Here is an 11,123-nt window from a genome sequence, read left to right as displayed (position 1 = left end):
CCCCCTGCCCTACAACTCCCTGCCCTGAGCCCCCTGCCTGAACCCTGCACCCCCAATCTCTTGCCCTGAGCCCCTTCCTGCACACTGCACCCCTCCTGAACCCCAGCCTCCTACCCTGAGCCCCCTGCTGCACCCCTCCTGCACCCCAACCCCCTTCCCTGAGTCCCCTCATACACTCCTCCTCTGACCCAATCCCTTGCCCTGAGCCCCTTCCTGCACACAGCACCCCCTCCCACACCCCGCATTCCCTCCTGCACCCCAACCTTTATGATGTTTGCCTTTAAAAAAAAAAAAACAATTCCCTGGGTGCACACCCTAATGAAATGTGCTGTGCATGTCTATGCAGCACACCCTGGAAGATCAACAACCCCAGGGCTGTGTCAGACCAAGACGGGGGTTGAGTCCAAAGCTGAAGGCCACTCGCAGAGAGCACCCTACTGCTAGCAGTCCCCCGCCTTTAAATCCAGAGGAATGCAGCTCAAGTGCTGCTGCTGACTGTCTCTGTGGCCTGGGGTGGAGGCGTCACAAATAGGCAGGTCCAAGGCCAGTTAGGGCTTTATAGAGCCAAACACCTTAAATGCCACTTGCAAGCCAATAGGCAGCCATGCAGTTCCTGGCACTCCCACAGGGAAAGCACCTTCTGTACCAGCCTCTGTTTACGGTGCCACACCATGTGTGGCACCCTCAGCCCATCTCCCATACCACTTCCTCAAAATGCTCAGGCTACCCTGACTTGTTTGTAAAAGGAAGGGTCAGGGAATCTCCTTTCCTGAGCCTTATTCTAGCCAGCCGTTCACCAGCTTTGCACCCAAGGTATGGCTTTCATTTTCCTTGGCTCATTTTTGGGGTTTCCAGTGTTGCTGCACAGAAACCTTGCTGCTGTGTCCAGGCCTTTGTGTGGCTTCCCCCTCTCCCTGCAGCAGTTTCAGAAACAAGTCACTGACCACAGCTTTCAGGACATGAAAGAGCTGATAGAGACAACTCTAGCCAATGGGTGAGCCAGGAGCTTGTCTGAGGCTTGGTATGTGTCACCGTGGTCGGAACAGCTGGCCACAAAGTGTTGGAGTGTATAGGGATACAGCCCATCCAGCTATAAATTCTACCTCCCACTGTGTCTTAGGAGCGGTTTGACTTAAACACAGTTATGGGAACCTGGGTGGGAGCTGCGATTCTCCCTCACTGAATGGCTATTAGCGCTCAAACTTTGTTCTGTGTCTGAAGAAACTCATTGCCTCTGTGTCCCCTACCACCAGGAATTACTAAATACTAGGGCTGTCAAGTAATTAAAAAAAATAATTGCAATTCATCGCGCTGTTAGATATTTTTGGATGTTTTCTACATTTTCAAATATATTGATTTCAATTACAGCACAGACTACAAAGTGTATAGTGCTCACTTTATATTTATTTTTGATTACAAGTATTTGCACTGTAAAAAACCAAAATAGTATTTTTCAATTCACCTAATACAAGTACTGTAGGGCAATCTCTTTATGATGAAAGTTGAACTTACAAATGTAAAATTATGTATCAAAAAAACTGCATTCAAAAATAAAACAATGTAAAATTTTAGAGCCTGCAAGTCCACTCAGTCCTATTTCTTGCTCAGCCAATTGCTCAGACAAACAAGTTTGTTTACATTTGTGGGAGATAATGCTGCCCTCTTCTTATTTACAATGTCACCAGAAAGTGAGAACAGGTGTTCACATGGCACTGTTGTAACCCGTGTCACAAAATATTTACGTGCCAGAGGTGCTAAAGATTCATATGTCCTTTCATGCTTCAGCCACCATTCCAGAGGACATGCGTCCATGCTGATGACAGGTGCTGCTCAATAATGATCCAAAGCAGTGCAGACCAACACGTTCATTTTCATCATCTGAGTCAGATTGCACCAGCAAAAGGTTGATTTTCTTTTTTGGTGGTTCGGGTTCTTTGTAGTTTCCGCATCGGAGTGTTGCTCTTTTAAGACTTCTGAACGCATGCTCCACACATCATCCCTCTCAGATTTTGGAAGGCACTTCAGATTCTTAAACCTTGGGTCAAGTGCTGTAGCTATCTTTAGAAATCTCACATTGGTATCTTCTTTGCGTTTTGTCAAATCTGCAGAGAGAGAGTTCTTAAAATGAACAACATGTGCTAGGTCATCATCCGAGCCTGCTAGAACATGAAATATATGGCAGAATGCGGGTAAAAGAGGGCAGGAGGCATACACTTTTCCCCCAAGGAGTTCAGTCACAAATTTAATTAACATTTTTTTTAATGAGCGTCATCAGCATGGAAGCATGTCCTCTGGAATGGTGGCCGAAGTATGAAGGGGCATACGAATGTTTAGCATATCTGGCATGTAAATACCTTGCAACTAGGGTGACCAGATGTCCCGATTTTATAGGGACAGTCCTGATTTTTGGGTCTTTTTCTTATATAGGCTCCTATTACCCCCCACCCCCTGTCCCGATTTTTCACATTTGCTGTCTGGTCACCCTACTTGCAATGCTGGTGTCAAGGCTGATTCCCCACTCTGTCACTTCTAGTGCAGAAGGTGGGGGCCTGCAAGGATTTTTAAAAATTAATATTGGCCACTCTAGGCTTGTATTAAACTCCCAAGGTTACAGCTTTTCTCTGACCTTGGCTTGGTAAATGCTGCCACCACCCTAATGCAAAACCCCTTTTTGGAACCCAAGAAGGTGCACTTGGGAATTCCTTCCTGTGGGGTACCCTCAAGCCCTTTCACCCCCCCACCAGGGAAGAGTTAAGAAAGAAAACAAAGGAAATTAGCTGTTGCCACCAGCTAATTAAACAACATAAGCACAAACCTCTTAGGACACCAAAAATCCAATCCTGTTCTTAAAAAAGGTAAATTTTATTAAAAACAAAAAGAAAGAAAATACATCTGGAACTTAGGCTTTTGCTAGATTTTAAAAGAGCAATTCCAAAAATTAAGCACCCAAAATAGCTTTCTTGGGGGGGTGGTTCAGCTTAAAGGTTACAAGCAAACAGAGGGTTAGCACAGAGGTCCACTTAGCCATAAGAAATAAACCTAATCGCGTCTTTCTAAACATTCCTGATCTACTTATACATTTGGGGGTTCCAAATAGTAGTGCTAGGTATGTTCTGATGATCTGTGATCATACATGGCTTTTAAAGCTTCTCATAACTGGTCCCCATTCCCCTCTTTCCCAGAGAACAACAGAGACAAAAAGGGATAGTTTTTTCTCCCATTTTAAAAAGTTCTAGCCTTCTCATAGGCTTTTTTGGTCAGGTGTTCACTCCCTTTACCTGGGGGACTTCGTTAACCCTTTACAGGTAAAGCAAGCAAAGAACAGCCACCAAGAGGGACTTGCTAGCTAACTGGCTGGCTGGGTGTCCATAAAAGGGAGCTACCCCCGTCCCCCACTTCATTTATCACAGCTGGCTACAAAAGTGGCATGCAAATACCTAGTCTCACTTTCTGGTGACATTGTAAATAAGAAGAGGGCAGCATTATCTCCTGTAAATGTAAACAAACATGTTTGTCTTAGCGATTGGCTGAACAAGAAGTAGGACTGAGTGGACTTGTAGGCGCTGACATTTTACATTGTTTTGTTTTTGAATTCAGTTATGTAACAAAAAAAATCTAAATTTGTAAGTTACACTTTCAGGACAAAGAGGTTGCACTACAATACTTGTATGAGGTGAATTGAAAAATACTATTTCTTTTATTATTTTTACAGTGCAAATATTTGTAATCAAAAATGATATACACTTTGATTTCAATTACAACACAGAATACAATATATATGAAAATGTAGAAAAACATCCAAAATATTTAATATATTTCAATTGGTATTCTATTGTTTATCAGTGTGATTAATACTGCAATTAATTGTGATTAATTTTTTTGAGTTAATTGTGTGAGTTAACTGCCATTAATTGTCAGCCTTACTAAATACCTAATTCAATGGAGCCATCAGAACGTGGCCATCCCTTAGACCAGCGGTGTTCAAACTTTTTGGGCTCAGGACCTGTTTGGAAATGTTTATGGCCAGTAAATAGTCTGGGGGTGGAGGCTCTGGGGTGGTTTTGCTTGGGTCCTGCCCGGCACTCTCCCCACAGTGGTAGCTCCTGTGCTGTGGGACTGGCTGGGCTTGGTTCTCTCTCCAGGTGTTGCAACCTCCGGGGCTGCAGCACTGCTCAGGTTTGGCTCTGCCCCCCTGACTGGACCAAATTTGTTTGAGGGGCTTGTGACACGACTCATGGGGTTGCAGGGCCACTCACTCAAATTTGAACTACCCAGGCTCCCTTTGTCATGATGACTGGGCCAAACCTGAGAGGCGCTGGGATCCCAGAGGTTGCAGTGCCTGGACTCGGAGCAGGGAGTTGAGCCCAGCCAGCCCAGTGGGACAGGAGCCCCAGGAGCTGCCACACCACCCTTTGAAACATTCTGGTGACTCAATTCTGGGTCCCAACGTACAGGGTGAGAAAGCCTGCCTTAGACGGCAACTGCCCCATCTTCCTGGAGCCCGGCCTTCCTCGCCCATTCCCCACCTTTGCAGGGGCGGCTCTAGGCACCAGCTAAACAAGCTGGTGCCTAGGGCGGCAAAATGTATGGGGCGGCAAAATGCTGAGCTACCGGCTCCCGCCTGGGGGGGAAGTGGCCGCTGCCCGCAGGAGAGCGGCGCGAACAAGCAGAGGAGCGGCCCATCCTCTGAAGCCAGGGCAGGGCCGTGCTACCGGCGCCTGCCGGGGAGAGGGGGGGGGCACGGGTGGCCGCTTCCCGCTGCCCGCGGGAGAGCAGCGTGAAGAAGCCGAGGAGCGGCCCGTTCTGCAGCTGGGGCAGGGCCGCGCTACCGGCTCCGCCTGGCGGTTGGGCGCTGACAGCGGGAGAGCGGCGGGAGCTAGTAGCGCGGCCCTGCCCCGGCTTCAGAGGACGGGACGCTCCTCAGCTTGTTCACGCCGCTCTCCCGCGGGCAGCGGCCACCCCCCCCCCCTCAAGCGGGAGCCGGTAGCACAGCCCTGCTCCGGCTGCAGAGGACGGGGTAACATGGCGCCCGGGCAGTCCGCTACTCCTCGGCTTGTCCCCGCCTCCGCCTCCTCTCTGCGCCGCCTCCTGCCAGGGGAGGGGAGAGGGGAGCGGAGCGACAGCCCGGGCTGAGCCCAGCTCGTGCCAGGGCCAAGGCAAAGCCCAAGGATGAGCAGGGCTGGGATCCAGCAGCAGCCCCAACCCCTGGCCCTGGGAGCGGTGGTGACCAGAGATGACTCCACCTCAGGCCAGATCTGCAGGAAGGTAAGAGTCGGGCCAGGTGGGAGGGTCCCCAGGACCCCTGGGGAGCTTCTGCGTGCTGGAACCCCAGAGGCTGCTGCCTCCCTCCCCTACAAATTCTCTGTTTTCATTTTTTGTTAATTTTAAACAGTCAAAACAAAACTACAAAGTGCAAACATGTGTAAAAGCCAAAAAAAAGCGCGGGGGGGGGGCAGCCAAAATTTTTTTTGCTTGGGGCAGCAAAAAACCTAGAGCCGGCCCTGCACCTTTGTTATGACCTGCACTAGTATCGTGGTGGATTAGAGCATGGGGCTCAAGCTGCTGGGGTTCAGGACCCAGGTGTGAACGTCAAGGGCCTCTCATGACCCACTAAATAGCTTCAGTACAAAAAACATCTGGCTTACTGAATACCCATGAGATACACTAGCTCTATTAACACAATAAGTACTAAACAAGTACACTGAGTACCATAGCAGCGGCTTCTGGCCTGCAGGACTGGCTAAGCTTGGCTCCCGGCCCCTCTTGTTGCAACCTCTGTGGTAGCAGCACGGCTCAGCATGGGGCTAGCCCCCCTGCCAGGCCAAATTTGCATGAGAGGGGTTGTGACCTAGCACATGGGGTTGCAGTGTCACACACATCTGGCCCAGCCAGTGCCCCCATTGTCATCATATTGGGGGGCTGGGTCAAACCTGAGCAACACTGCAACCTTGTGCACAAGATGAGGCCTCTCACAGTCCCATGGGACTGGAGCTGCAGGAGCTGTGGTGGGGCAAGTATTGGGACAGACTCTACAATCCTCCCTGCCCCCCCCCAGGGCCAGGACCCAACCCTCCCCCCCCTCCCCACACAACTCTGTCATTCTCACAGAGTAATTTGCAGTCATGACCCAGAAGTTGAGAAGCCCTGGATTATACCGTAGACTAGCAGAAAGGCTCATGTCTTATTTGTCTCTGTAAAGGGTCAGGGTAGGGGACATAAATAATCCATACCCTGCACTGATACAGCAGTCACTGACTAGCTGTTCAGGTCAAGGTCCTCCGGGGCACAGGTAAGCGTGAGATAGCCCAATGCTCAGCCCCTAAAGCCTTTCCTCGAAGGCAGTTCACAGCGAGCCTAGAGGAAGGGGTGAAATTTATGCTCTGCAACTATCCCTGCAAATGACTAGGTTCAAGGAAAGCACCGCTGGGGAGGTTGTATGCCAGGCTCCCCTTTGCTGCTAGGACAGGAAACAGGGCCATTTAAGAGTTTTAATTTATTGCATCTTTATCCTTGACCTGGACACCCTCACCCCAGCCCTCAGCAAGGCAGGATCATGCAGTGCTTGGCTTCTGGGGGAAGGTAGGACCTTGGCTGGGCAGGGGCAAAGGGAGAGTGAAATTCAGCCTTGAGAGATGTTCAAGCACATCTTCCCAACAATCCCCATGGGGCTCATTCTCCTGCCACAGGTGGCTGCCTTTCAGGGAAGGGTGACATGCTGGGCAGGGTAGGTAGAACATTACTTTAGCATCTCTCGGGCTGTAAGATACCATATTCTATGGACTAGCTGCTCGTTTGCAGACATCCTTAAATGCCTTGTCCCAGGCTCAGTGGTTCTTTCACCACCCCTTTAATATACAGAGCCTGGCACCCATATTTCTCTGCAGGGTTGAGGGATAAAACGTGGCAATTCTAGACATAGGGGCAGGGGGCTTGCAGTGCTCCACAGCACACACTCCCTCCAGGCAAGCCAGGGGTAGCCTCTTTAGGGTCAGTGGTTTTCAACCTTTTTTTTCCCCATTTGCAGAATTCTTTAAAAAAAAAAAAAAAAAAAAAAAACCACATCAGCCCCCACCCTCCCCAGGGTCCACAGGTTGAAAACCACTGCTCTAGGGGGACATTTAGGGCTTTACATGTCTCCTTTACCATTTCAAATCTGTAGAGAATCTGTCTCAGCTCACAGCAGTGATACACCTCTACCCTGAGGTAACGTGACCCGATATAACACGAATTCGGATATAACGCGGTAAAGCAGTGTTCTGTGGGGGGAGGCTGTGCACTCTGGTGGATCAAAGCAAGTTCAACATAACACGGTTTCACCTATAATGCAGTAAGATTTTTTGGCTCCCAAGGACAGCATAATATCGAGGTAGAGGTGTACTAGGAATGGCATAGGCCAGGTTTCTCCTTTGTCTTAGCCGTAACTAGTCAGACCTAGAGTTAGACCTAGAGCACAGCTAACACTTGCTTGGCCTTGTGTGAAGATGGTACCCTAAGGAGTGCAGAAGGGTATATATAGTACTGCACCTAAGGTTTCTGTAGAGTCAGACATGGCCTGGTATGATGTTATAGGCCCTACCCCTTCTTAGGGACACTACCCCTGCCCTCCAAGGGGAAGTGGCTAGTTCACTGCTGAGGAAACAGCTGTTCGCTTTCCACTCACGCTTTGTTCAGGGGAAGAGTGGTATCAAGTATGAGACAATGTAGACCTCTGCAGTCTGACACAGAACCCCCAAAATGCCACCATTTGAGCAAACTCTAGGTAAACTGGCCCTCAAGGTGCAAGGCAGAGTGTAAATACCTGGCTAGTGCTTTGCCTTCTTACTGCTCAGGGTACCAAAACAGCTAAAATCGAACCTGTTAAGCTAAGGGTAGGGGCTAGCCTGTGGCTAAAAACTTGTAGCCTATAGGGCCAAGACCTCCAACATGATGGCAGCCTTATTTAAGGGAGAGGATCTGTGATCAAATAATTTCTCCTGCACTGACTGTTGCTAGGAGCCTACACATGCCACAGTAACCGATTCGAAAAGCACATGACAGCAGCATCTAGCAGAATTAAGCTGCATTAAAGGAATTTACTGGAACAGTTTTAACCTAACTCCCTGCTGAGGTTGGAACACTGTGAAAGCTGGTGGAGGAACATGTGTAAGCAACCTTGCGACCAAGGCCTTTTCAGATCCTTCTGGTGATAGTTTGCATTTAAGGTTCTTTTCTCTGCACAACAGTCTACTTTGATTAAACTTAATCTGTAAGACAAGGGTGGTTATCGGTGGCAGAAGGTGGAAATATTATACCAGAACCCCTGGATACTCACAGGGAGCTGCAGGACCCCTTGTCATCTCAAGTCAAAGTCTCATTTGAGGAAACTTGTTTCCCCACAACACAGCTCACGAGTGAGAGGCATGGCATTCTCAGCCTGCGGTTTTGTCAAGTGTCCTGTAATATTTGGTGTTTCTTACAGTGTCAGCGTGTGGAGTCACACAACCAGCCGAGTTCCACATCTAAGTGAGAGCAGAGATTCCTGTGTTCAGGCTCTGGTTCTGCACTGGGGAGCCACACAGGCTTCAGCAAGAAGGCAGGTTGAAAAAAAATGTTTGGTTTTTAGTCCTGGGGTCCAATTCATTTTTGAATGCTCAGGGCTGGCAAGACAGAGGGAGAATAGGCTCTGCAGGTGCAAGATACAGGAGAACAAAGGCGCACTGCACAATGGAGAGCGCAGTGCACACTAAACTTGGGGTGGGGAGGAGAAAGGTGGTGACTAAGGGTTTCCTCTAGAAGTCCCATCCCACAGACCACTCTCCCCCCTGCACGAGTCTGGAGGGTTAGAAGGTGAGACAGAAAGTCAGTTATCCTACTGACAGTTAAAAGTCTAACATCTGTTGCTAGCCCAGGGAGGGAGAGTTTGAAGTGATATTCTAACTAATTTCCACTCCAGATCTTCCAGTGTTTGTTTTAATTGAGAAACTGGTTTCCAGCTTCCCACAATATACCCAAAATAAAAACCATCTTGTGATAAACTTTAGCTTGGTTTGACAAGACCCCCCCCCACCCACGTGGCACCTACTCAGAAGAGACAAGAATTAGCTGGTTTGCCCTGATTTTTAAATATTTTATTACATAATCTTCATGGCACTGCAGGAGTAACAGAAAGCCATTATTCCCAGGTCCTAGAGCCCAGCCTGAAAAATATACATTTTATTTATATACACATGATATCATTAACCCCCTCCCCACACACCATGTACTGTAGGTCTTGGCTGAAAGCAGGAAACTAGTCTCTCCATTAAGAAAATATATATATGAAGCTAAATCAAAAATACAATTAGAAGAGTTACTGTCCGGGCCGCTGCTCATTTGGGGGTTAAATCTCTAACGGCTCTGCAGGATGCATTCAGTTAGGGTTGGTCCATAAAAGACAAAGAGGTATAGTGTATAAAAAGGCAGAGTAAGTTCAGGTGTGTTCTGGTTTGCTTGGTCTGGTTATGAGATGGCCTTCGCTTCAGGTAAGAACGCCTCCCAGTACTTCACCAGCTGCAGAGACCACAAGGAGACAAAAGACAAGCAGTCAGCAAGCAAGCTGCCAGTCATCTGCCAAGACAAGTTCCCAATTGAAGTCTAGTGCTTTAAGGAAAAAGGCCTGTTCCTTCTACAACATGGGAACAACTATACTGTCTATAGAGGAATTTGTACATAGTGGTCTAGTGGAAGCCCACTGACCCTTGCTCATTTTGACTGACCCAGGTAGACCTCTGGCTATATTGATGGCTTGTTATTAAGTAGCCATGCTTAACTACTCCTTTTCCTGCTGCTTGTACCATCACTATGGGATACAAGTTTCCAGGTTTAGCTTAGCCTCTGATGGGACATGGTTATTCAAAACAAACAGACACCATTCATCATCACTTCTCCAGACACACTGGGGCTGGGTAGGTCTCTGGCTTGCCAGGGCAGCCAACGCTGCATTCTGCATGTACTATATGAGTCTTTAGTGCAGGTTTTCAGAGCTAGGCTTTACTTTGCCAGGTGTAACCCAATACACAGCCTCCTACATTCAACTGGACTTGTTGAAGTCAGGAATAAACCAGTTGAGGGATTTATGAGCTGCTGGTCAGGGATTCTCACCTGCTGCTGTGAGTTTAAGAGTGTCTCAAGGTATTTAGTCACATGGTTTCTGAAGTCCTTTGATTTCTCTTTCTGCAAGAGAAGACATTAATTCAGCCTCATACCTACAGTGTGGTTCATCTCCAGCTGGAACAGGCAAGACTCAAGAAGAGCTGCGAAGAGGATTTTGCTTAAAGTTTTCATTTAGGATTCTTAATTTGACCACCTAGTGGTTATATCATGCACATTCTATACAAAACAAACAGCTAATAAAGCTGCCATAGGACCAAAATGCAGTTTAAGATCTTGGCTGCTGGCTACAGATTAATTGGATTAGAAGCAGCTGGGAAGATATGTCAGCACTCCTGTCAGTGGCCTGAAGGAGCTACCTGAAGTTGCCTGCAATAAGTTGCTGGGATACTTGCTACTGGAGTGCACCATTTGTCCTGTGTGTCCATGGACACTGGAGCAGTGCAGAGACCAGAGTTCTGTGCATGTTACCCATTGGAGGGGCCGGGTGAGAGAGGGAGAGATGAGTGAAGTAGAAGTTTATTTTTGCCCAATCAGGCTGGATTGGGCAGTTTTATAGTCCTCACTGAATCCAGAGGACACCATCTGGGAGGAGCAGGGAAGGTCTTGGGAGAATTCCCTCCTACCCACCCCACTGTTCGACATCTCAGTATCAGTGGCTAGGGCAGAGCATAATGCCCATCTGAAGGCAGACGGGAATGCAAGATGGGAGCAAGTTGCCAGGTTTCGTTATGCGCATGCTGCAGGAAGGACTGGGATCCACTGTACCTCAAACCGTATCACTTCCTTGCGGACCACGGCAGAAATCCGCTCGAAATCCCTTTCGTACTGTGTCACACGAGACTCCCACTGCAAAGAGTTGACAGGTCATGTTATTTCTTCAACTCCCAGGGCAGGGCAGATTCCATTTGGATTACACAGTCACCACCTCTTCCAATACATCCACTGCACTGAGCTGCTTAGTGCCACCTACAACTCCCTGCAGATAACCTCAG

At 48.4% G+C, this 11,123-nt stretch overlaps 1 protein-coding gene across 1 annotated transcript in view; it reads right to left on the bottom strand.

Moving 5' to 3' along the window:
• Positions 1-9,092: 9,092 nt before the first annotated feature.
• SNX1 (sorting nexin 1) overlaps positions 9,093-11,123 on the bottom strand; it is a 41,408-nt gene continuing 39,377 nt past the window's right edge. The window contains exons 13-15 of the mRNA XM_024213760.2: positions 10,897-10,977; positions 10,120-10,191; positions 9,093-9,528 (exon numbers count right to left, since the gene is read on the bottom strand). Coding sequence (XP_024069528.1) covers positions 9,478-9,528; positions 10,120-10,191; positions 10,897-10,977 — 204 coding nt within the window. The 3' untranslated portion in view covers positions 9,093-9,477. The remainder of the gene's footprint in view (positions 9,529-10,119; positions 10,192-10,896; positions 10,978-11,123) is intronic.

The sequence above is a fragment of the Terrapene carolina genome, unplaced genomic scaffold (genome assembly GCF_002925995.2).
Source record: "Terrapene carolina triunguis isolate 2854851 unplaced genomic scaffold, T_m_triunguis-2.0 Scaffold67, whole genome shotgun sequence".
NCBI classification, from domain to species: domain Eukaryota; kingdom Metazoa; phylum Chordata; order Testudines; family Emydidae; genus Terrapene; species Terrapene triunguis.
This window is presented reverse-complemented; position numbering and strand designations above follow the sequence as displayed.